Source organism: Zingiber officinale, chromosome 6A (assembly GCF_018446385.1).
Source record: "Zingiber officinale cultivar Zhangliang chromosome 6A, Zo_v1.1, whole genome shotgun sequence".
Classification (NCBI taxonomy): domain Eukaryota; kingdom Viridiplantae; phylum Streptophyta; class Magnoliopsida; order Zingiberales; family Zingiberaceae; genus Zingiber; species Zingiber officinale.
This window is the reverse complement of record NC_055997.1, coordinates 2,270,423-2,296,603: the sequence shown is the minus strand read 5'-3', so window position 1 is coordinate 2,296,603 and position 26,181 is coordinate 2,270,423. Positions and strand designations below refer to the sequence as shown.

The window sequence follows — 26,181 nt, the reverse complement described above, 5'->3', positions numbered from 1 at the left end:
CTAATTTATACGATAAAAAAAAATAGTTTGACACACGAAACTCTACTCTCATTATACGGAGTCCCAGAAAAAAGATAGAAAATTAGGTGTAACACAAGGACTTCCCAAGGGTCATCTATTTTTGTCAAAACGCACTTAACTTCAGAGTTACGATGGAATCTAGTGTGTGCTGGTATGATTGCACTCACGTATAAAACAAAAGATACGGGAAAAAAATCGATGCTGGTATGATTGCACTCACGTATAAAACAAAAGATACGGGAAAAAAATCGAACTACAGTCTACAAAACAGGGAAAACGTGAATACCATAAAAAGGTTTGGGGAAAGAGCTGCTGCAGTGCTGGTTCCAACTGTATTGTTCTAAAAACCACACCAGGTCGAAAGCCCTTCGACCGGTTTAAGTCATTCACATGGCACCTTTTCTTGTTGAACTAATTCAAAATTTGATTCAATCAAGATCTGGTTAGATTCGCTGCAATTCCTAGGTTAACTTGAACTGGTCAATCATGTATGGTTTGTAAAACATTGTATCAATAGATGCACAGCATAACGCACGTGGTAAAGATAGCTGAAACCAGTAAAAAATTGAATATACGTATGATAATTATTTAGGTTGTAATGTCATGCCAGGTGGAGATACACTTCCATTCGTATGCAATATGTTGTTTCCTGTCCTCTGGTACTCCACGCAGACGCTAATAGTACATCTGTTTCACCTTCTCCGCCGTTATATTTGCGAAAACCTTCACGCTTTTGCAAACTTGCAACTGCAGTAACTGCTCTGTTTCCGTAAGCTCCTAATTTTATACACTTTGGCGCCTCAGACCTAAACACGTACATGAAATGTGACAAGGAACATCACATCAAAATTGGGCACGAGTAGAAATCCATTTTCCAAATTTATTTATAGAGTTGAGAGGAAATGCATACCAGCATTTTTGGAACGTTGACAAGCACTAACGACATTGTGTAAAGGATGACTGAGACCACTACAGCAGTTATGACATTATAACTGAGGCGCTTGTTGTCTCTGCTAGGCAGAAATGCCACCTTCAGTGTGTTTGTCAACTCGAAAAGCCTATGTGAAACCTGCACAAAGGAACCAAGTAATGGTCAACTTCTACGTGCAAGCATTCATTCAGTTACTAAAGTATGTTATTGGGCAAGGAGGTCAGCCACGCACTGCAACATATAATGCAGTAATGAGCATGAAGTTTAGTAATGGATAGTTAGGAATAAATGACAGCAACCATCGTGGTTGTCCATTAGGAACTCCTGATCTGAAAAGAACATAGAACTCAATTAAGCTTTTAATCCAAGTGCAATTGAAAAAAATGTAATATGTACTGTCCTCTATGAACTGAGGAAATCCCGAGTATATCTAAGGATATATGTGGCAGACCTGAGCCAGATATGAATTTGTGATATGTAGGTCTCCAATGTAATCTTTCCGAGCCACCTGACATAATCACAGATAGGTTTAAAATTTCCTTCATCAAAAAAAAAAAAAGATAGGTTTAACATTTCATGCAGTATGACAGTGAAAAACAACAAAATATAATAGGAAAACAGACTGTTACTTACGCAAAAAGGGTCAAAGAATAGCTACGAAATGGTTGGGTGAAGTTCCTCAAGGAGATATAAACACTAAATTCACAATAGGAAAATGAAATATTAGAAGCTAACACGAATCAAGATTGTCCCAAAATGCATGATATATTCAAAAGATATGCATACGTTATTGGTATCCAAGAAGTATATGGATGATACTTATTGTAGGTAATCTTGTCGAGCTTGTAGATGTAATTATACCATAAGTATCCAATCTGACATAGAATAAGAAACCATCTGAGAAACAAAATGCTGGAATAATTATGAAAGTAGTATGAAAAATGTTAATCCAATAAAATCTACCATTAATGTAACTGTCACAATAAATGCCTTGATTGATACTCTTTTCCTTGTTTCAGCCTCTTCAAGCTTTTCCATCCACTTCTCTACCTGTAAGACAAACAAAATACATTTGACAAAGACCACAATATATATATATATATATTTCAAAAAGATATCAGCATTCAAAGCAAAGAGGTGGTACTAGTTGTAGGACTGCTTGTGACAGCATAGAAGTCATTTTAATATTAACAACTTGTTTCATGTATCATATTTGTGAATCGTCAACTTCCGCTACAAACGAAGAGATGGACAGGTGATAGACATGGTTGCACAAGGTGGGAGTTGTCTATCAAGGATCTATAGATCATGGATTTCCAAATAGATCAATTTCAATGCAAATCCACAGTTGGATGGGATTGACTGAAGTCAAGTTAGTTTGGGCAGAGGAACTAATAAAAATCATTCAAATCAGCTGAAAAGCCAGCTAGATTATAAAGAAATAATACAGGAGTTGGATGATAATATTAGAAAGTTAGGAAATAGCACATACAAAAGCCCTAATGCAGTAGATATGAGAACATTAAGATGAATCTGTGGGATTGTTAGAAATATAAACATTAACACTTATTCAGAAGTACCTAATTGAAGTTTTAACAGAAAATTATCTATGATCTGGGCATCTTCAAAAATGATCATTAGATTTTATAACTAGGCAATTTAATTTAATCAGAGTAGAAGCACATTTGATACATACAGTTGGATGATAGTAAGCATATATCATTCCAATAATCCATATATATCGATCAAGTCCGGACCGGAAATGCCATTCATGCAAACGAGGAAATTTGGGCTTTGAAGGATCTGGATCACTGTAACCTGGATATTATGGGTGAAACAAGTTAATTGAGATAAAATTAAAGATAAAGGTCCTCCTGGTCAAAACTTTAAAGTGTACCCACCAAGGAGAAATGTAAATGGACTCCAAACAATATCAAAAACCCCAGGGATCTCCCAGACCAAGATAACAACAGAAAAGCAAGTGGCAAACTTTATTGCAATCACAGCACCAATCTCATTGTATTTGTTTAGAATTCCAAGTGCACCATAGACCATAAGGGTGAACAATGTGTGCATGGGGCAGATATAGTACAACGTATAGTCATTGTTGAGGACAATGCAGCAAAATGCCACAAAAAAATTAAGGCGCCACATCATCTGTTAGACAAAGCCAAAATGTTAGCAATATTTAGTTAAACATAGGAAAGAAACCAGAGGGTCTGCCAAAGTAAATGCAAAAGAAATAACAAAGTCACCTGAGCAAATCGAGCAAGGCTAAAATCCTTTCGTACATAATAGTAAGAGAAATTTCCAAACCCAGTCATCCATACATATGCAGCAATGAAAATTCGAATTGCATTGTAAATTTCCTTCGCATTGAAGTAATGATACATTAAGAACAAAACCTGTACAGGAAAGAAGAATGGTAATTACATAGAAAAACTCTGTAGATTTAGGGTCTCATATTTATCTGAATATTAAACTAATATAGTTTCAATCTTTAAGAATGACACTCCGAACAATGGGTTTGCACAGGATTGGGTAAAACCTGTCAAATATTATCACATCCAAAACACAATAAAATTTCAGAAGAATGAGAACAACTTCAGTGTTTTTCCTATGCTTCTATCATTCATTTGCATCATCTGTCATTGCTCTGAAAAGCTGTCCAATATAATGGGTTATTTGATTGAGCATTCAGGATGTACATAATAATTCTGCAAATAGTACTCTTTAGGTTTCCTACTTCTAGATAGACCTTATTTCTCAGCTTATCAGCATTTCCTTTCATTTCAAAGAAAGATTGTGAGAAAAAAGATGATATTTACTTAAAAAACCAGATGAGAAACTTTTTGTTTGTGGTTTGAATTGTTTGAAATGCTCCTAACTGCATTTTAAAAATTTATATCAATTTCTAATACAAGACCTTAAAATATCTAGCTGCACTATCAAATCCCTACAAGTTTCTATAACTTTGGAAATAGAGGACAACAGGAAGATACTTTAAACTAGCATTCCCTTTACAGGAATGAAATGTCTTGTATCTAATCATGTTCCTTCACAAGATTACCATTTTAGGATAAGTGTATTTCAAGCAATGAAACAGAAAGGAGGGGAAGGATAGAAGGGAAGTTTAGGGAGTGGAGGTAGAAGAGAGGGGAAAGAAGTTATTTATTTTGGAAATGGAAAGAAGAAGAGGGAAAGGAGATTGGATGATGAAAAAAGGACCTAATTATCCTTGTTTTCACGATGTCACCTTTAGTGAGACGCAAACTTCTAAATGGTTAGCCATGATTTCCCACATATTCTTCAAGTGAGTGAGAAGCTCCTGAAACCTCCTTCAGTGAGCCAAGATCTCTTTTGATGAGCTGCTACCACCTTCAAGCGAGCTTGTGAGCTAGCTGCATGCAACATGAATCCCAGGAGACCGAGACGAGGAAGGAAAAATCAAGGTAAAGGGTGTAATATTAACCAAAAAACAGGGTTATGCTTGTCTTCTCGACCGTCAGTTCCCTCCTGCCTGTGCCCAACCAATTTTGGACAGACACCAAAATGGAGCAAAATCTTTCCACAGGAAGGCACTCCCTCTATAGCTTTTGGTGTGTAGTAAATGGCTGAAAGGATAGCAAAGTGAGCACCTTCCCTTCCCTAATTATCCTTGTTTTCACAATCTCACCTTCAGTGAGACACAAACTTCTAAATGGTTAGCCATGATTTCCCACAAACTCTTCAAGTGAGTGAGAAGCTCCTGAAACCTCTTTCAGTGAGCCAAGATCTCTTTGGATGAGCTGCTACCACCTTCAAGCGAGCTTGTGAGCTAGCTGCATGCACCATGAATCCCAGGAGACCGAGATGAGAAAGGAAAAAATCAAGGTAAAGGGTGTAATATTAACCAAAAAACAGGGTTATGCTTGTCTTCTCGACCTTCAGTTCCCTCCTGCCTGTGCCCAACCAATTTTGGACAGACACCAAAATGGAGCAAAATCTTTCCACAGAAAGGCACTCCCTCTATAGCTTTTGGTGTGTAGTAAATGGCTGAAAGGATAGCAAGTGAGCACCTTCCCTTCCCTTCCAATAAGTATACACAGCCTAAGTATATATCAGTTCGAAGGTGAATGCAAGGATAATTTCGGGTGACCAAGTGAACAATTTTCGCCTTGGTTTTGTTTTCAACTGATTATATGTTTCTACTTTGGCACAAAAGACCTAAATTTATTTTGAGAAATCAAAATATCAATGCAATAGAGTCTTCCAATACCAATGCAAGTTCTGTTCAGACGATCAAACAGAAAAATCAAACTATCAATTCACATGAATGCCTTTGATTTAGACGTAAATAATGCTCTGTCCAAAGTAATGCTTTGAGAGAGAAAAACTCCCAACAAAGCAGTTCTACAATGATATACTCAGCCTAAAATGAAACTGACAGAAGAAATAGAAGAGTTGGAAAGAGAAATATAAGAAGAAAAAAAACCCTGAATTATCAGATATATTGAAAAAAAAAAAGAGAGAGAGAAATGCAACCAACTCTCCTTCAATTTTAGTTCACTGTGAAGTTTTCAGCCTTGTTTACAAGAACCAACTACATGTACACTCCCCAAACATGTTCCTCACATGTGTTACATAAACAAATCGAGTGGCACAATGTCAAACAGCTCAGTTTGGTAATCTCTTAGAACATAAAGCTTTAAACTAGAATAATCTATTTTTTGTTGGAAGCCAATACAGAGAGTCCTAGAAAAAACATAATTCTCAGATGATCAAACATGAAACCAAATGGATAACCAACCTGCATCCATCCTTTCCATTCCTCAGTCTGATGCCTATTCAAATACAGTATGGATTTTCCTGAGAATGTTGACTTGTCTTGGTGAACTTTAAATGAAGTCATTGCTGCCACGAGAATAAGAAGAAAGTAGAGAAAAAGAAAGAGATCACGGCTGTAACTCTGCAAATAGACAAAATATAGAAGTCAGATTCCTGTAATAAAGTAGACATTACTAATACTATCCAAACTCTAGAAGCAAAACCTTGTCCATCATAATCTAAAATGAATTACTGTGTTATCTTAAAACATTGGTTGGAGGAATAGAAGTCACAAAGCGCTGGACTAAATGCAATAAAGAGGATAATGCCTAATATTTCATGCACTTAGTTATATAACTGAGTTTGGAGTTTATATTTTATACCATCTAAACTTTGGGTAAATTATACATGCAACCCTAGTAGTTCAATTTATTAGTAGTTTATGTACCTTGCATTGTTTTTCTCTGCACTCTGATTCAGGATTTAGCTGATGTAATCAAATTAAATTTAAACTAATCTATGTGACTATGTGGCAACGATGTCATATGTTATTTCACCTATGTCCTGTTTACCTGACCGGAGTCCCAAACCAACTCAACTGATCTGGATCAGACTAGAAGACTTTAAAAACTGACCAAAGCCTCATATGAACAAGAGGCGCATGGTTTTTTTGTTAGACTTAAATATTACATCTAAGAAATGAGTTTAATTGCTAGATAAGGTAACATATATGAGTGGTGCATATTTCGTTGAAGCTCATAAACTGGTAAACTAGCCACTAATAAGACATCAGCAGCTTCAATATGTTGGAGTCCAGACCATATCCTAAGCTGTCCATTACTTTGAAAGATTCAGTAGCCAAATAACTTTTTCTGATATACCTAGTGAAAACTGAAAAGTGTAATGTTGCAACCACTTGTTTGTGGGAATCATAGTGAACTCCATTAAAAGTACGATATCAAACATGAAAGAGGAATCTACCTTCTTTGATTCACCAAATAGATCTGTACGATCACATATATAAAAGTAGATCAAATAAGCACCAAATTCAGATCTGAAAGTCATTAGATAGAAGTTACAATCATGTAAGCCACAAATGTCTATTAGTTAACCACAGAAATCACTTACATGGCCCTCAACGTCAACCGATTCTCTAGTAAGAATGCTTCGTCCATCAAAAAGAACCTAAGCAAGCCCAAGATTTGCAATAAAAATTCACCATGGATGAGGAATGAAGCAACAGAACTTTCCTAGGAGAATTTGTCAAGAAGGCAAATGATCTACCTTAAGAGATGTGATGTAGCAGAAACATGGGATGCTTTGGGGGGTGCTAATTGAAGGCCACCCTCTAATAAGACAGCTCGATCATCTTCTTTGTTTTGTTCTTTGTCCATTACATCCAAATTGATGTCTGAGCTTCTTCCACTAAAGATAAACCATAATAACTCTTTGCTATTAAGGTCAAACTTAAGAGAAGATAGCTTACAAGAAACAAATGCCACAATCTAGACTAGGTAAAAACAAGGACTACTTATCATGGTCATAGTCCATGCTGGTAATTTTTGGTTATCATGGAAAGAACTAGTTGGGGTGAAAAATAATAAAAGAAGAAGGATATAAGCATAAATAAAATCAAGCGCACAGAGTTGTCTCAAATATTGATATATTTCATTATCAAACCAAAAGTTCTTTCAAAAAGTAGTCACCTAGTTTGTGTGCATAAGTTTCAGTCTGCATGCCTTATTTCCAACTATTTTCATGGATATAAGTTGGAAAATTACTATGAAATCTTTTTACTGGGAAAAAACAATACAGGTAAGTGCAATAACAGTTAAAATTCCATATAAACTATTAACTAACTTTCAATAAGAAGTAGGAAGTTGGCTTCTGTTTTTTCTGGTTACATTATTATGACAAATAATTGTAAGATTTTGTAAATCATCACTAGAATAGCTTGTCTGACACTATAATATAAGTTATAATGAAAACATGTATAGAATGGTCCCTTTCCTATTAGCTTAAGCTTTGATGAATGTTGGTTATCAAGTCAAATATTAGTTGAGTTTGATCAATGACATGATGAGTCAGCTAAGGCCTTATCAATTAGCAGAGGCACAAATTTGTCAATATACTTCAATTGGTTGCAACGTGCTATTTTCTCAAACAATAATTTTTTTGTTTTATGCAAAAAGACAAATAAGTTATCATTAAACAAATAAAAGTTACTTCAATAACAAGGGATGTGTTTTTGTGGCAATTTCATCTAAATTTAAAGAGTTGCTCATATAGAGTGGCCTTAGCCATGTACCTCTGCTTCAATTGGCTGCAATGTTCTATTTTTCTCAAACAAGAATTTTTTGCCCAATTTTATAGATTTTATGCAAAAAAAAAAAAGGATAAATAAGTTATTATTAAACAAACAAAACCATTTCAATGACAAGGGATGAGTTTTTGTGGCAATTTCTCCTAAAGTTAAAGGGTTGCTCTTATAGCATGACTTAGCCGTGTACCTCCTTTTATTGCAGGCCAGTTTTCATAAAACTTCACTAAAGTTGTGAATTGCATAGTTAACTCCACTATTTCAAGATAGGATGAGCTAAACTTTATACTATATTGAATGAGAATAACAGTAAGTAAAACTAGATAAAAGACATCACGGTAAGAGGAAAAGAAAACTGACAGTTTAGGAGATGCTGAACTCTTTCTGTACTCCAACCATTCTGAATACATCCAAGCTAAAAAAAGTGGGATAAATCCAAGCAAACAGGAAACCTACCATGTTACATAAAATACATCAGTTAAACTTGTATAACAGATACTTAGTTGCATTCAAAAGTAAACTGAGAATAGTGAGATAATTGGTTTTCCCCCAAACCGATCCCAAAGAACCTTTCAGTAACAGATCATTTCTACACTACAAGAACGAAAAGTGTTCTGAACCAACCAATTTCTAATGTTTTAAGCCTAAACCACAAGAAAAAGAGTTAGCCTTACTATCTTTCCTAGACAAAACACCAAATCCCTTCATCAGGTGCACTTTGTTTGCTCCGCGAATGCAACTAGGGAACTCACTACAACAATTGAGAGCCCACCGATCCAGCAATGTCGCACAAGATAAACAAAGATAACCGCACGCACATATCACACCTCCAGTAGAGGCAAAAGATTGTAGATCGGAAACAAAACCGAATCTAAAATAGCTACGAAACCCCAAAAAATGAAAGGAAAGAAACATCCCCAGTGAGGCATCAAATAGGAAGTGAACAAACCATCAGATCTTATTCAGGTCCCTTACCTGCCCCGGAGTTACGGGGCTCGAGATCGCCATGGACGATCGCACAGAGTAGATCAATTAACGCAAAGAAGAGATCCCGCAGAGGAGCAGTCGGTGGCGCACCAGATCTGATCCCCCGAAGCTTATCTCGCAGCAATCATAGCAGAAATCAGTGGTTAATTTGAGGGAAACGGGACTATAATGGAGCGCGAGCGGCCATCCGGGTTTAAAAACACGGCGGTGGGTGAGCGAAGCACTACCAGAAAACCCATCCGCGATTCAAGGCCCCCGATTTACTCCTGGTGGACCCAAAAGATCCTGGAAGCTGATTGGATGGTGGCGACGAGGGTAGACAAAGCCCATAATTACCGCACGGCCGCTGGGTGTCATTGACGAGAGTCACGCGAGTGACGACTATACGGTATCAGCGTCGGTGAACGAGCCGACGATGGGTCCCAAAAATACGATACAGACATTGGACAATTTGACCCAAATCTGATTGTGGGAAAATAGTGAATCAGGCACCGAGAGTGGCTCTGCAGGCTCACTCTGTCTAACCATGTTTAATCAGCCCATGGTCAAAAATAGTGTCACAGAGAAAGACCAGATTAGCCAGGTTTAATTGATCCCCACCCCGTCAGATGCGTGACGGGTGCAAGATCCTCATTGTTACCTGAACGTTTCATCTTATCAAACATCTCGAGTGCCTCATCCGATCATATGAATACATTAAAGATGCTCGACCATTTCGACGACGTAATCGGCTTGCAAAAACTGGCAATGACGGAGCACGTAGTGCTCCCGCTACCATGCCTGATGCCTGTCTTCCCAAAATTTGAAGATGCCAGGAGTGTAAAATTAAAAGTCATACCAACTCACTTCCCTTTTCCAAATTCCTCCAAGATTATAAAATTCTCAGAATGCCCGAAATTCAGAATTTAGATTCATTACAGATGATTTCATTTGCAGAATTGCAGTTATATACATCTAAATGGTTCAGAACATGCAAGGATAACGAGTAGCATATAATCCTAGCAGTTAACTGTAATCACTCAACAACGTACCGATGCTAGTAACTTCTGTGAAAACCTTACCCATCTTCCTTCGATCCAGTCCTGGTGAGGCCTTAGGTTATCATGCCCAAACTCTATCTCTTCCTTCCAAGACCTGAAGTAGACAACATACCTTCCATTCTCAAGAACCTTGGTTATCACCCCAACCCACCAACCATCATTGTAAAATGCATCAACTTCTTCAAGGAACCTGAACCTATCGATTGCCGGAAATTCTGGAGGGGTAGGCCTGATATGTGGAAGATCTACAGTTTCAGTTAGAAGCTCGGTCTCATCCTCTGTTTTGAGATTACGGTACTGGATAAGGAATTTATCCTTCCCGATTAACTTGAGCACGGTGGCTGCAAACCAAGCTCCAGAAAAACCTTCTTCGTCGCTGCTAACTTCAACCACTTTTCCTTCTCCAATATCCATTGATGGAAGAGTCTGTATATTCGGTTAAACAAGTCAAGAAAATAGGCATGAACCTTAATTATGCGAAACATGCATGCTAGTTCAGAAAATAATAATATATAAACCATATGATTCAATTATGTAAATTTTGCACATGAGTGGTAGGCATTGTAGCTACCAATGAACTAGCTAGTTCCCTGATTTACAAATGTATGATTTCTACAACTTCATTAGAGCATGAAAAATATAAGTGCTGTTTAGTTATTTGTTAAGTTTGAAATCCATTTACCCAAATATTCGCATCAACTATGAAAAAAATGGCACTGACAATTTCAATGATCAGAGGAACTTGAATACCAATCCTATCTCCCTACTGTAAGCACTATTCCATTTCATGTCTATGTTACAGCAGTATTGGGTCATTAGAGCAAAACAATAGGGACGAGGCACATGTTTTTCAAATTGGTAGTGTAAAGCAGGCTATGCTTCAACTTCTCAGATCCATCATTAATCTTCAGAAGAATACATATCCCCTCCATCCCGCAATGCTTTCTTTTTTTCGTTTGACTTTCATATGCTCAAGAAAACTTAGAAAAGTGTTATGATCACAAAATCTAACCAAAAGACAGGGGTAGCCCAAATTTGTGAGGATTCTGTCAAGTAACATAATAAAGTAGTGGTAGTAGTACTTGTATAAACAAGAAAATTACCTCACCGAGGTATGGTTGATCAAATTGTAAAAAGGATCAATTTCTCGTGGAAATAAAACTCGCCACTGATTTCAAGCCAGCCATGATCATAGACAATAATTTACCATCAAAACTAAGCTTTTCTCATTCCTATGATTTTATGTTGAACATTGCTCCAAATGATGAACTCAAAATATTCTTTTATTGTCCTAAGTGTTTCACTTTCATCCCAATGCATGATTTTAAAAGCAATGGATTTTTAATGCATAATGTTCCCATTGTAAAGAAAATTCCTTATTTCTCAGATCAGTTATTTGCACAAGAATGCAATATACCAGCTTCATATTTTTCTTTGTCACCCTAATTAGTTTGATGCCCATTTTTTATGCATGAATAGTTATAGCTGAAAGGGGCAAATGGTCGTTTCAAATAATATGGTTGACAGACTGATCTCAGTGGGGGGTGAATGATACAGATGAACAGAGATTTCCCTCTCACGGTCATTTTAGCTTGAATTAGAGTGCAAATCTTAAATGGAAATTCAATCCGTGTTTTGACTTAGGGTCCAAAGTAAGCTTTTACGTTGGCAAGAAGGCCTTTTTGACACTGAAAATCTGCCCATTTCTATAGTCCAACAAATCATCAACAGCATGGCCAATTATTATGCAATTTATTCCTCCCAGCTAACTAATGCAGAAAAAGAAAAAAAATGAAGAAATAAATTGAAGAATAATTCAAGATTGGTACATATTCAACAAAAGGAAAGAAATTGGAATGACACATCTTCAATTAAATTTTAACCAAAGATTTATATGGTTAGGTAAATTGTCAAATTGTTTAATAATTTAGGATTGTGGTATTTCTCTTTTAATAATTAATAAGGAGAATATTGTATTCATAATTATAGTCTAGCATGGTTTTCTAATTTAAATTATTTATTTCCTAATTTTGGTTGGATCTATAAAAGAAGTTCAAAGTATTATAATCTTGCAGTCAATAATAATTTCCACTTTCTTTTCTTTGTGTGGGAGTTTTCTTTGTGTGACATTTGTTTTCTAGCTAACAATTGTACCACATCAATAAAATAAGTTTTAATTGCTAGCCCTCATCATTAACTCTTGTTATTTTGCGTTCACACATACTTTTATAAATGGAAAGAGAATATGCAAAATTCTCTAGTAATTTGATGAATCACAAAACCATACTCCACGAATTTTTCCCCTGTTGTCTCTCTTTGAATAGCTTCCTCTCTTCTCTCTCCTTTGCTCTTCTCATTCACAACACCATCCCCTTTACACTAGCTCTGCTCCTACACATTTCCAATCAAGTTCACTATTATTACTGCTAATAAAACACCCTCTTGATTTCTAGTAAGTCGCTATCACCTCCTCCAATGCTGGCCAGTAATCAATCACAGCATACTATGGAAAACTAGTAGATTCTAGCAGTCTCTCTATTTGTGCGAGTAAAGGCCATGATTCAGAAACCAGGATATCTGTTGATAATCAATCTTAAAAACTCAATTTATGATGCAGCAGATACTACTATTTGAAGTCCGCGCTAGCTCAAAATTAAGAAAAAGCCCAAAATTAAGAAAAGAAAATGTAAAGACTCTAATTAAAACAAAAGAAGCTTATCTCAATGTGATTCATATCACCGTGTTGGCCAAAGATTGCTCAACCTAAACTTACATTGAGATTCTAGCAGTCTCTCTCTATTTGTAAGAGTAGAAGCCAAGATTTATTAGAAACACAGTAGCTATCCATAATCAATCTTCAAAACTCAATTTATGATGCAGTGAATACTACTATTGAAGTTCATGCTAGCTAAGATTTTGGAAAGAAAATGAAAATACTCTTAACTAAAACACAAGAAAAGCTTGATCGCAATGTGATTCATATCACCCTGTATTGGGCAAAGATTGCTCAACCTAAAATTACATTGATGTCATAGTTATTTTCAATGCAGAAACAACAAAAGGAAAAAAGGGTTGCATAACATGACTATTTGCAACTCTTGCTAATTGGTATTCACACAGTAATCTGCTTTCGCATGAAGGTCAATACTAACAAAATTGTAAAACTAAAATGACAAGAAGGCAATTCTTAGTTCAGATAATGTGCCTTACTCTATAATATAGTGTTATAGAAAACCACAAGTAGGGTTATGAAAGAACAAAGAGCAATCATCTGCATTTGCAAAACTGCCAACTATGGGATATTATTGGAACTATAATTAGTCTGTCTGTTAAGAATTACCACATCTACAACGAAACCCTAAAAGGATGAGTAATCATGTTTAAGTTGCAAACTATAGATTCAATGATGGCGGATATGGTTTTAATTTTAATTCCAATTAGTTTATATGTTAGCATTTAACAGTTAGATATTAGTCAGCATCCTCATGGTATACTGGCAGAGCTCTAGGAAAAAGTTGTGTCTAAACTTTTATAAGTGCAACCTGGATTAGTTAAATAACACGTCATAGATTGTTAATCAACCCATAAATAGTAGGAAGAGGATTGTAACTGATGATCTTGAAAATATAAATACTAAATACCATATACACAAGCTTGTTTAAGACAGAAGTTCTACCTGAGGTTTCTGAACCCATTGTCCATTAACTAACTCATAATGATGGCGTAGTCTTGTAAGATTGAATTCTTTTTCTTTACCCCAGTGTATGGATTTCACTGAATAGCAGGAATTGTCATTGACCTTAGTTATCACCCCTAGCCACCACCCATTTCCATAAAATGCCTCAACCTCGGCATGTTGATCAAATTTAACTACGGGAACACAAAGAGGGCGAGGCCTGATATGCTGCAAATCAACAATTTCCCTCAGCAACCTCTTGTCACCCACATTCTTTAAGTTAATGTACTCCACCAAGACATAACTTTTCCAAATTGTCTTAACGACAAGTGCAGAGAACCAAGCAACAGGAGAACTTTCTTTCAGACGAGCAACTTCAACTTGAGTTCCAGGACCGTATGGTGTCTCATGGGGAGCCTGCAAATTAAACCCCTAGTTAAGATTCCTCAAGTCAATGAAGTAATTGGCATTCTAGAGAGCTAACGTCCATTAAGAATAACTACTATAATATCACAAGATATATCTAGTTTCCTTTGCTATGATAGAATAGTGAACAACTAAAATAATAAGAAGAAGCTGCTTGAACAGTGTTGTAAAGATCTAACTTAAGTCTATGTGAATGCAATTTTGACATTGGAACGAATACTAATTTGGGAAGTGACAAGAGTTCCCATCTCTGTCATATACTTATTAGTCAAAGGAGTCAAGTCTTCATCAAGAAGTGAATAGAAGGAGCATTTTCTTTACGCGTTACCAATCCAGCCAGATGACTTGGTATGCACTATAACATATAATCTACCTGAATAAAAATTAGACTGCACAACATTGTTGTTTTTTGCTCTCTTTTTCAATTTGAGGTTTCCGAAAGAAGTCTATAATATGTCGAACTTAAAGCATAGGCATCATGGAAATAAGCAAAAAAAATAAGGAAGAGAAGTAATCCCAACTAAAGTAGAATAACCACAGCGGAAGATGGGGTTGAGAAAAGCTAACTGCAAACTAATTAGAAAAGGCAAAGGGTGGGAAGAAGCACCGGCGGGTTGGGAAGAACCCATTGCTCATCGATCCACTCGAGATGCGCCCTGAGTCGATCAGCCCCGAACTCGATCTCCTCCCGGCTGGCAGGGAAGCAGACGCGATACCTCGTCTGCCTCCCCTTGGGAGCCACCGAGACCACTCCGACCCACCACGCGTCGTTGTAGAAAGCGTCGACGGGCTGGTGGAGGGTAAGAAGCCCCAGCGTGGTGGCGCCGAGGTGGCGCGGCGGCCGCGGGCGGACGTGCCGGGCATCGACGGTCTCCCTGAGGCGGCGGGAGCGGTCGGACTCGTCGACGATGGCGTCATAGTCGACAGTGTAGCGGCGGATCTTGGGCATGGAGCGGACCACCCGGGCCTCGAAGTAAGCGCCGCGGAAGCCATCCTCGTCGGAGCTCACCTCCACCTCGTCGCCGGTCCTGAAGCCATCGGGCGGCGCCATTCCCGCCGGAGCTCTTAGGTTTGGGTTTCGGGCGGGAAAACCAAGCGCCGCTCCAGGAGCTGCCGATGCATCTGGGTCACGTCAGACATTAATAAATGCTCGCGACGGGAACTGGGGGAAAGGCAGATGTGACAGCAGGTAGGTCGTTCCTGTTCTCCATAATAAGGTGGCTTTTGATTGTCATAAATAAGTAATCGAATTTTTAAATATTTAAATTTGATTTATTTATAGTTGAATCTAATTTGAATTTTATTTATCGAATATATTTATAGTTTACGAATTTATTTAAATTTTTATCGAATTTAAAAAAAAAAATTAATAAATATAAATTATAAATTTAAATATTTATTAAAAAATAAATTATATATTTTAAAAAAATTATAATATTTTATTAAAAATTATAATTTTATTATAATTAAAAATTTAATATATTTGTCTGTATGTTTCTTAAGTAGAGTATAAAATCTATAAATTAAATATCAAAATTATTATTATTTTTATTTAAAAGTTAATTCATGAGCTTAACGAACATGTTTACGAGTTAACCAGCCGAATATTTTGAAGTTTGAGCTTGGTTTGTTTATATTAACGAAGCTCATTAAACGAGCTCAAACGAGCTTTCATCGAATCGAGCTTCGAATATCTCTTGAGCGGCTTGGCTCATTTACACTCCTAGTCCTAAATGGAAATAAATATTATAGTATTATTAAATGAGAATGGTATGAATTTGAGTATCATTCTTAAAAATAATATTTAGTTAATTGAATGTTTTCAACTAGAATTGTCACGCCATAGAGAAGTCTCTGCCAGATAAAAATCCGGCAGCATCTCCTCTGTACTGATGACAATATGAAGCACTATACATACACAAATAACATAAATACCACTAATTTGTCACGCCCCTAGAGGAGTCCCTTCCAGACAAAAATCTGACAGCAGCTCCCCTGTACCGGTGGTAATCTAAAGCAATAATTACATACATACTCAGTATATAAACATAATCCACAGCCCACACGGTTAGATATAAGCACACAACCACACAATTTAAAAGACACAATCCACTCGGCTGAACAGAAATGAAAAACACACAACCACGCAATATATAATAACAGCCCACACGGTTGAAAGTAAACGCAGCGGAAAACACAAAATAATACGAACGTAAGACCAACAACGACACTAACAAAAATACCTGCAATCACCAGACTTGACTCTAAAACTCACATCGACTTATTAAAAAGCAAAATACACAAAATCAACATACCACCCGAATGATAACAAAATAAAAAAAGAAAACTATCCTCGAGTGTGACGTGGGACTGACAGCCGGGACTCTCCAAGCAACTTTTCAATCATCTACTGTTACCTGGCGAAAGAAAACCAATTTGCGAGGTGGTGAGTATTGGAACTCAGCGGGTAAGGAAAGATAGTGCATGAACATAACATACAACTAGTAAGTGAGTCAAGAGTATACAGTCTCATAGGGAAATAGCAGATACTAAAATAGAACCATAATAAATGCTCATACCTGAAATCATATCCTAGGTTAGGTATAGAAAGTCAGAAGTAGTACTAATTTGCTATAGCACTGCTCATAACTATAGAGGAAATATGTAAGGTATATACAAACTTCCAATAAATAAACTAAGGACTAAACACCTACAACGAGGGTATATCTCAACATAAGCAAGCATAGTAGCATAAGTGAGCAACAACAGTAAGTAAGCAATAACAACATATGTAAACAGCAGCAGCCAAAGCAAGTATAACAACAGCGTATACACGGATGGTCACTCCCGCCCACCTCTCTGCACCATAACCCCTGTATGGTCGAGAGGCCGGGTCAGTGACAGGCTATACACCACTCCAGCTACCACTCTCTCGAGTGGTCGAGGGGACAGTTGTATAGTAGCTAACTAGCTACATCTGTGACGGGTGTCCCTGCTGCTCGCAACTCCAGCTATCACTACCTATGCGTGACCAAGTGGAAGCACGACAGGACAAGTGGCATCAACTCCAGCTACCACTCTCTCGAGTGGCCAAGGATGTGGCCCTGGTCAACGACTCTTTCGATCGCAAGGGAGAATTGGTCGTTGACATGCATGTCATGATATGATGCACCAAATGCAACAGTCATCATACAAATATAAGTAAAATTAGGTATGCTACATGAAGCCAGCATGCTTAATATAATATGTAAATAAACAACAGTCAAAGCATACAAATATGATATCTAGTATCTGTTATTTATCATGGACAACAACAAGAGACTGTATAGATATGGAAATAAATTTCTCAAAGATCAGTGGAAGTATCAAGCGTAGGAAAAATAAGAGTGGAGTTAAGGTAAAACAATCATTATTCAAAATAGTTCATGCACTAAGTTCAAAGAACTACAGAATCAAGGTAAGAGGTACCCGCCTTCAAACGTCTCGTGTCTGACATAAATCCCCACACGTCACGCAGCTTGTCAATGATCAAGGTCCTGTGTCACGTATACAATTTTATGTAATTATATGCATACACCCCGAATAGATAAATCTCCTACAAATCAAGAACCAACTCTCATGTAATAGCTAACCATGGTTACCACTCCTTTCCCTTGGTAAGACTAGATTAAATTTCAACCTAGCTTAACCCATCATGAATTAGGTGGCTAACCCATAACTGAATATGATCAGGAACCCCCTAATTTCCTTAAAAATATAATCACATATCAAATCAAATTCCCCTATGTGGAATCATTACAACCTCGAAATCAATTTGTCAACAACCAAATCCGCTACTAGAAGCCCGAAATCATCATGAACATAAAGCGACCACGGAGACAAATCCCCAATCCACTCAAATCTGTTACCCCATCCTCCATTACAACAAGAAGAGACATGATAAGGAAATCATTAATCCAAAACCCTAATCTTCCTAAATCTGCCCAGGTTAATCACACCAACTATCCATCTTAAGTTAGCACACATTGGAAAACATTAGCAACAGGACATGATATCAAATCCGGATTCTGCTACAAGCTATCCAACTGAAGCTATCACACCTTGGAAAGCATCAGCAACCAAAATATATAGTCAAATCTGAATTATGCTTCGACCAATCAAAACACCTCAAAGAAAAGAGTTACCAACTTCCAAATATGTTCAGAGACTCATCCTACATGAAGAAAACAAACACAACTCCCAAATCAAAATTAAAACTTCCCCACATTCTATTTTAGAAATTTTACTAACAAGAGAAACCAAACCTAACATCAAATCCACATCCCAATGAAACCATGCAATCCACAAAGAAAATCGATTAAACTTCTCTAAACAGAGCAGTAAGTCGAGCAATCCATACGAAAATCAGGAACAACCTCTACATCCCCATGTTGAGCTACCAAGGAAAACACACTTCTATACCTACTAGGGGAAAACTACTTACTGGATAGCTCTTGTTGTGACCGGAGGTGGAAGAGATCCGGCTGTCGGCGCTAGGACAAGGAGAAGCCGGCTGGCGCTAGGGCACAAGGACAGCGGCGGTGTGGTGCTCGCACGCAGAAAAAGGGTCGGCGGTTTTGGTGAGGAAAATCACAAGGGGGGAAACTCGCGTGAGGAAGAAGATCGTCGGCAGTTGCAAATCGGGGATCGACAGCTGTGCTTGCAAGATCTCACGGGGAGAAGATCCGGCGGCGTCTTGGTGCTTGCGCGTGAGGAGGAGAGCCGGCGGTGCAGTGCTCGGGCGAGGGAAGGAGGTGCGGCGCCGTATGGGAGCTTGCGGGAAGAGAGATCGAGGAAGAGGGGCAAGAGAAGGAGATCAGCGTGAGGAAGAGGGGTAATACTTAGGTTTATATATTAAACTTTAGGTAAATCAACCTAATCAACTCCCAATTTAATTGGGAGATCTAAACAGACTTTCTCCTATGCCGAATAGTTTTATCCCCTTAAACGGTTCATACGAACTTGGTTTTAACCCTAGAAATTTCTAAAAATTCCGTTAAGGCTATTTGTCAAATATTCTTATTATTTAATTATTATTTGGGTATCGTATTTTACAAGAATGAACCTAAATTTCCTTTTTTACCTTTAAAGGATAATAATAAATATATATATATATAAGAGAAAGTTGATTGTGAAAGAAAAATATGTTGAAAGAGAATGTATGATGGAAAAAAATGAATAGAGAGAAAGTATGGTGAGAGAAAATGAGGAGAGAGAGCGTGATGGCATTGAGGAGAGAAAAAGTACGATGAAAGAGAAAGTGTGATAGGAAAATATGATGAGAGAAAATGAGAAGATATTGAAAAAAGAGAAAATGTGATGAAAGAGAGAATGAATTTATTTTCAAACCTTATTAATGAGAATGGAATCAAGATTTTTGAATGAAAACTAAAAATTTAGGTATCGATAATACCCTAAATATATTTATTAAAATTTTCTTTTATTTTACCTTCTCTCTCCTTATTCTCTCTCATCATACTTTTTCTCTCCTCATTATTTTATCATATTTTCTCTCTCCTTATTCTCTCATTATACTTTCTCTCTCCTCATTATCTCATCATATTTTTTCTCTCCTCATTCTCTCATCATACTTTCTCTCTCCTCATTCTCTCTTGTCATATTCTCTCAACCCCACGGGGTTATCCGAGATGGTAAGTGGTGATTACGTTTGCTACTGAGAACGCGGGGTCGAACTTCATGGATGTCGGGGCGTAAATCTCCGTACCTTGTGTACCTCACCCCACCCACCATTTGTCCTCTCGGCTACCATAATTTATATCCCTCGTGATGACCTTGGGTTAGGTGTGGTAGGGGTTTATGATCTTGTGTATAGTCACCGTTCGATTGTTAACAAAGACAAGGGTTTATAGTCGTCGCTCGACTTTTAACTTCACCGATTGGCGTAAGAGTCATGAACACTTATGAATTTTATTCAATTTTCACTTGCATTTATAGGACATATGTTGATACAATTTTATCTGGATTTAACCATGCACCTCTCATCCGGCCTTATAGAGATGGAGATAGTTCACGCTCCAAGGCCATTCAAACCTTCTCTCGTCCTCGTCCTGCAGGTAATAGGCTCCCAAGCAGAGCCTCTGAATGACTCTATAAGGTCCTCCCCATAGAGCCTCCAGCTTGGTGATGTCGCTGACTGGCTTGACACTTTGCAAGACCAAGTCATTGACCTGGAATGACCATGGGATCACCCTTCGATTGTAGTTATGCTTCATACGCTGCTTGTACGCTATGAGTCGGACGACATCCTTCTCCCGGGCTTCGTCCACCAAGTCGAACTCCATGAGTTTCTGCTTGGCGTTCCTATCATCGTAGAGCTGCATCCGATCGGACTCTGCTTCGACCTCCACTGGAACCGCTTCTTCACCTTTGTACACGAGATGGAATGGTGTAACGTCGGTCGCCTCTCTTAGTGTGGTGCGATGGACCCACAAGATGCTAGGGAGTTCATCAACCCAGCTGCCTCCAGCGTGGTCAAGCCGAGTCCATAACCCTTTGAGGATTTCTCGGTTGATGACTTCCGCCTAGCCATTACTCTGAGTGTAGGCCACCGAGGTGAAAGTTTGCATAATGCCATAACCTTCACACCATTCCTTGAGCCTCTGTCCTGTTAGGACCTTTGTGCCCGCTAGAGGGGGTGGGGGGGGGGGGGGGGGGGGGTTAATAGCGTTTCGTCGCGCTCCTTGCGTCGGTTTGCTTTGTCTTGATGATGATATGCAGCGAAAATGAAATACAAGACTCACACAACGCTAACAAGTAGATTTACTTGGTATCCACCTCAAGAAGAGGTGACTAATCCAAGAATCCACACACGACACGCTATCTCCACTATAAAAACCTCCTTCTCGGTCACAGCCGGAGGCGGAGAAGCCTCATACAAACTCACACTACAACACAACACTCACACAAGAAAGAGAAATACAAATACAAATGAATACACTCTCTTCTTGCTTACTTGTGCTTGTTGTTACCTCTTGAACCTTGAGAGAACAATCTCAAGAGCCTTCAAGAATTGGCGGTGAAGATCGGAGAAAGTCGCTGAAGATCGCAATAAAATTGCAGGAAGAAAGCTCGCAAAGAACTGGCGAAGAAAACGCTTCGCCCAGGCTTTAAACAGTGCTCCCAATCGATCCAATCCATCCCCAATCTATTGCCACGTCAGCACCACTCCATCGCAGTCGTCCATCACCTGCATCCTGCCCAACGGTCGAATCCCAATCGATCGATCGATTGGGAACATCTGAATCGATCGGTGGATCGATTCAGAAGCGTTCTATGTTCTCGCGATCGCGCGAGAACTCCCCTGCCCAATCGATCGACCAATCGATTGGGTAGCTCCCAATCGACCGCTCGATCCATTGGGAAAGCTTCTGTGCTCGCGATTTCACATCCCGATCGATCGATCGATTGGGCCTTCCCACAATCGCAGCACACCAATCGATCGACTAATCAATTGGACCCTGGTTCAATCGATCGCCCGATCGATTGACCAGCCTGGACTTGACTCAAACTCAAGTCCAAAGCCTCCAACCCAACTCTCGGTCAACTGTGACATGTTGGGTCTCCGTGCCTAGTATTTGGCCACACCCGACCAACCTCGAACTAGCGTTCTAGCCTCCTCTATCAGCCTTGCGCCCCTCGGATATCTCCCATCCTTCACGCCTTGCCTTCAGGATCTTCCTTCGGCCTTATCCTAGTTGTCGGATTATACCACCACACTCGACTAACCTCGAACTAGTCTTCTAGCCTCTTCCATCAGCCTTGCGTCCCTCGGATATCTACCCATCCTTCATGCCTTACCTTCAAGAGATTCCATCGGCCTCATCCTAGTTATCGAGTTCTCCTTGCCAAGTCACACTAGGACTTACCTTGCAAATACCACATGCTTAGACTTATAACTTTTGCCAAGATCACACTTGGACTTTCGTTGCCTAGCTTCTCACCAAGATTTCCCAATTGCCTGGCTCCTCACCAGGACTTCCTCCTTTGCTAAGATCACACTTAGACTTTCCAATTTGCCTAACCTCTATTTAGGACTTCCACCACTGCCTAAACTCCAGTTAGGACTTCCAATTTGCCTAAACTTCAGTTAGGACTTCTATACGACTAACCTCCAGTTAGTAATTCCATACGCCTAACCTCCAGTTAGGACTTTCCCAGTCAAGTCTCCTGTCAACATTGACCTACTTGACTTGTATTCTCATCAACCTGGTCAACCCTTTGACTATCTCCACAATCGGACGATTGCACTAGCAATCTCCATATATTGTCAAACATCAAAACTCAAACCCCGACTCAAGCTTGACTCAACTCAAGCTTAGTCAAACTGGTCAAACTTGACCAAGGGAAATTGTCCCAACATGTCCTACGAACTATCGTTCGTTGTCCGAGACGAGCCGGCGAGGGATGTCGAACCTGTTGGATCGAAAGTGCTAGAGGGGGTGAATAGCGCTCGTGGCTTTCACTTACGCTTCAGGAAACTAAGAGTAAAATGCAACGGAAATATAAAATAATTGCAAACACACAAACACCAAGTTTTTTACTTAGTTAGGAGCTTAGGACGACTCATACTCTAAGACTCACGCTCGTTAAGCGTTTACTTTAGGCAATCACTATCAGTTCACAAAAGTTACAGTTTTAAGGTACAACAATTAAGTAAAGTAAGAAAATATACCAACAACTTAAGAATAGGAAATTCGAAGCTTCAGGTCGTCGGTATTTTGCTACAGCTTTATTGGGTGGTTCTTTGAGCAGTGCATGGAAGATGGATCGTGTTTTCGTTGTTGTCCTAAGCTGCTGCTCGGAACCTGCTTATAAAGCCTATAGAGGGTACTTCCAACACCATGAAGGGCACCCTCATCCGCACCAAATCCGCAGCATGGATGAGCTCTGACCTCTTCGCCGCTTATTCGCCCGAGGGCGCCTCCAACCGCATGGAGGGTGCCCTCCACTTGCGTTCAGGGCACCCTCAGCTCCATAGAGGGCACCCTCTACTCAGCGTCCAGGGTGCCCTCAAGCTCCATGAGGGCGCCCTCACGCCTTGCTGCGAGGAGGTCTCCGCATGCGACCTGAGGCGCCTCCAAGCTCCATGGAAGGCTCCTCAGGTACTGTTTATCCGAGGCAAGGATATCCAATTCACTTTCTGCAAAATACGTTAGCCCAACAAACCAATATACCATGCAACACAAAGTTAGCACAATATAGATATGTAAAATAAAGTATTTGATAGTCATCGGGCTGTCTGATTTTGACTTCGGATTCCCGATCGAAAATCCTAGATCGAATCGATGCCTAATATTCCCTCAGCGGGGAACGCGTCCTCACCTACTCCACTCTGGAGAGTATACCTATTGTCAGACCGGTCCTCCAGACCGACTGAACTTTTGCTCAGCGCCCGAGGCTCCAGGACTTTCTACTAGACGTTCGCTCCACGACCCGCTCAGTCTTTCACCTGGTTCGCAACACCAGGACTTTCCACCTAGAGTCCTCGACTCTAGGACTTTTGCCCGAAGCCTTCGACTCGCCAAGACTTTATGCCTAGGGTTACCGCCCCCTAGGGTTTTCCCTTTGCCTAACCGTAGCTAAGAATTTGGCCTAAGTACACTTAAGACTTTCCTGCAAACTCATTCAACCTTGTTAGATAACAAGATAACTTAACTTTGAACCCTTTGACATAATTAAAACATAGGTTCGATCGTCAGATGCTTCCCGCACCAACAAAACTGACATAAGATATTTTGTCATATAAACTTAATGACTATATGCTCGGTTATCTTGGCTAGCGACTCAGCCTCCACCCACTTTGAGAAATAATCTACCACGACGACTAAAAATCTTCGATGACCGATTACCATTGGAAATGGTCTGACAATGTCTATGCCCCATTGGTCAAATGGACAAGACATTATGGATACCTTCATCTCTTCAGTAGGTCGATGTGGGATGCTATGATTTTTTTTGACATGATAAGTAGATGGCTACTGTACGAGCGGCGTCATCTTGCAAGGTGGGCCAAAAATATTCCACCAACAGGATTTTTTGGGCCAGTGATCTGCCGCTCGTGTGACTTCCGTAGGAGCCTTGATGCACCTCTTACAAGATGTATTGAACGTCCTCCGATCCAACACACTTGAGCAGCGGCCTTGAAAAAGCTCTTTTATATAGCTGATCCCCAATCAGGGTAAATCGCCCGATCCTCTTTTTCATCAAGCGAGTTTCATATTGATCGGCTAGTGTGACACCTGTGTTGGAGTGTATACTGAAAGCCTAAGCTTTGTAAACATTCATTTTGAATAAAGAATCACATTTGGTCAAATTGTCTACATTTAGTTGTAGTTGTTCAATTAATTTATACTGTAGATAACATAGTATGTGGTGTCACATACAGAAGATAATGTTATTAGTACCTTATAAATTATAAACAGTAGCTCACGACCAAAATGGAAAGGAACAAACCATTAGAAGGTCGTAGTGTAATTAAGTATCAGTTTATCTTGACTGTATAATTACACTAGTACACTTAGAGTGTATTGAGTAGGACCATTTGAGGTCGTTTCTTTTATACTGACTTTATAAAGAAACAAAGACCTCGGTTATTATGGAAGTGTGTGCTCTTAATCCTGATATAATAACAAGCACATATATTTGATATTTATTTCTTTAATTTATCAATGGGTGAGATTTAGTTCGATGAATCAATAAGCCCGATAAGTTGGGAAATGGTATCACTTATAGTGTGTGTTGTTGATTATAGAAGGAAACTGTGTCCTAGAGATGCTAGGTTGATAATGTCCCCAAGAGAAGCTCATAAGGATTGTCATGTTAAACCCTGTAGGTGGACTTAGTCCGACATGACGATAAGGTTTAGTGGTACTACTCTTGGACTTAGATATTAATTAAATGAGTTGTCAGTAACTCACTTAATTAGTGGACATTCAATATCTTAAACACAGGGAGACTAACACACTCATAATAAGAAGGAGCCCAAAAATGTAATTTGGGATTGGTGCGGTAGTTCAATGATAGTTCTCTAGTGGAATGAATTATCATTGATAAAATTAAGTTGTGTGTTCGGGGCGAATACGGGATGCTTAATTTTATCGGGAGACCAAAACCAATTCCTCCTCTCGGTCCCTATCGTAGCCTCTTAGTTATAGAGTTCTATACCCACCTATACCCACCTTTTATACCCACCCAATAGGGGCCGGCCTAGGTATGAATTTGGGTGGCCGGCCCTAGCTTGAACCCAAGCTAGTGGGGGCCGGCCAAATTAAATTAAAAAGGAATTTTAATTTTAATTTTTATTATGTGGAAGAAATAATTTATTAAAGAGAATTTAAATTAAAATATCTCTCTTATAAAAGATCTACAAAAGATTAAAGAAAGAGATTAGATCTCTTTCCTTATTTGTAAATTGGTGAGATATTTTATTTTCTCTTTAAAATTATTCACATGTTGATAAAATTAAAATTATAGAAATTTTCTTTTATCAACCATGAAGAGATTTTTAAAGAGAAATTTTATTTTAAAATTTTCGAAAACAAATTAGGAAGTTTTAATTGTTGATTGAAACTTGTCTAATTTGTTCTCCAATGATGTGGTCGGCCAATGTAGGTTTATTTGGGAAATTTTATTTTATTTTTCTCAATTAAATCATGTCAAGGAAATTGAGGAAATTTTATTGTAATTAAATTTCCTAATTTGCCTAGGCCAAGGAATATAAAAGAAGGGGTGAGGGTGCCTTCATGAGATACAACCTCTATTGTTTTCTCTCCCTCTTTTCCTTGGTGTTGTGGCCGGCCATCATCCTCTCCCTCTCTTCCTCTTGTGGTGGCCGAATACTTCATCCCTCTTGGAGTTCTTGTGGTGGCCGGATACTACTTAAAAGAAGAAGAAGAAGGAGAGAAAGCTAGCATCT

The 26,181-nt window shown here is 38.8% G+C and overlaps 2 protein-coding genes across 2 annotated transcripts; both read right to left on the bottom strand.

Moving 5' to 3' along the window:
* Positions 1 to 586: 586 nt before the first annotated feature.
* Positions 587 to 9,244, bottom strand: LOC121995576 (protein REDUCED WALL ACETYLATION 2-like). Its single transcript, XM_042549304.1, has 16 exons — positions 9,054 to 9,244; positions 8,439 to 8,530; positions 7,043 to 7,183; positions 6,887 to 6,943; positions 6,740 to 6,812; positions 5,742 to 5,900; positions 3,208 to 3,357; positions 2,854 to 3,109; positions 2,649 to 2,770; positions 1,916 to 2,002; positions 1,739 to 1,827; positions 1,586 to 1,648; positions 1,404 to 1,460; positions 1,185 to 1,281; positions 932 to 1,090; positions 587 to 827 (listed from the first exon to the last, which is right to left on the bottom strand). Exons 1-16 carry the CDS (start codon positions 9,084 to 9,086, stop codon positions 822 to 824), a joined length of 1,641 nt encoding a protein of 546 aa, XP_042405238.1. The 5' UTR covers positions 9,087 to 9,244; the 3' UTR covers positions 587 to 821.
* Positions 9,245 to 9,885: 641 nt separating this feature from the next.
* Positions 9,886 to 15,365, bottom strand: LOC121995575 (protein AGENET DOMAIN (AGD)-CONTAINING P1-like). The gene is made up of 3 exons (XM_042549303.1): positions 14,815 to 15,365; positions 13,782 to 14,198; positions 9,886 to 10,531 (listed from the first exon to the last, which is right to left on the bottom strand). Exons 1-3 carry the CDS (start codon positions 15,256 to 15,258, stop codon positions 10,085 to 10,087), a joined length of 1,308 nt encoding a protein of 435 aa, XP_042405237.1. The 5' UTR covers positions 15,259 to 15,365; the 3' UTR covers positions 9,886 to 10,084.
* Between the last annotated feature and the right edge of the window lie 10,816 nt (positions 15,366 to 26,181).

Bases quoted from the DNA above. Each gene is read 5' to 3' on its own strand.
- LOC121995576 (XM_042549304.1), bottom strand. From the start codon at position 9,086: ATGGCGATCTCGAGCCCCGTAACTCCGGGGCAG. The intron at 5,901-6,739 runs GTAGATTCCTCT...GTCTATTTGCAG, and splicing joins TATTTGGTGAATCAAAGAAG to AGTTACAGCCGTGATCTCTT. The intron at 2,771-2,853 runs GTGGGTACACTT...CATAATATCCAG, and splicing joins TCCATTTACATTTCTCCTTG to GTTACAGTGATCCAGATCCT.
- LOC121995575 (XM_042549303.1), bottom strand. From the start codon at position 15,258: ATGGCGCCGCCCGATGGCTTCAGGACCGGCGACGAGGTGGAGGTGAGC. The intron at 14,199-14,814 runs GTGCTTCTTCCC...TTTAATTTGCAG, and splicing joins GGGTTCTTCCCAACCCGCCG to GCTCCCCATGAGACACCATA. The intron at 10,532-13,781 runs GTAGAACTTCTG...CCGAATATACAG, and splicing joins AATGGGTTCAGAAACCTCAG to ACTCTTCCATCAATGGATAT.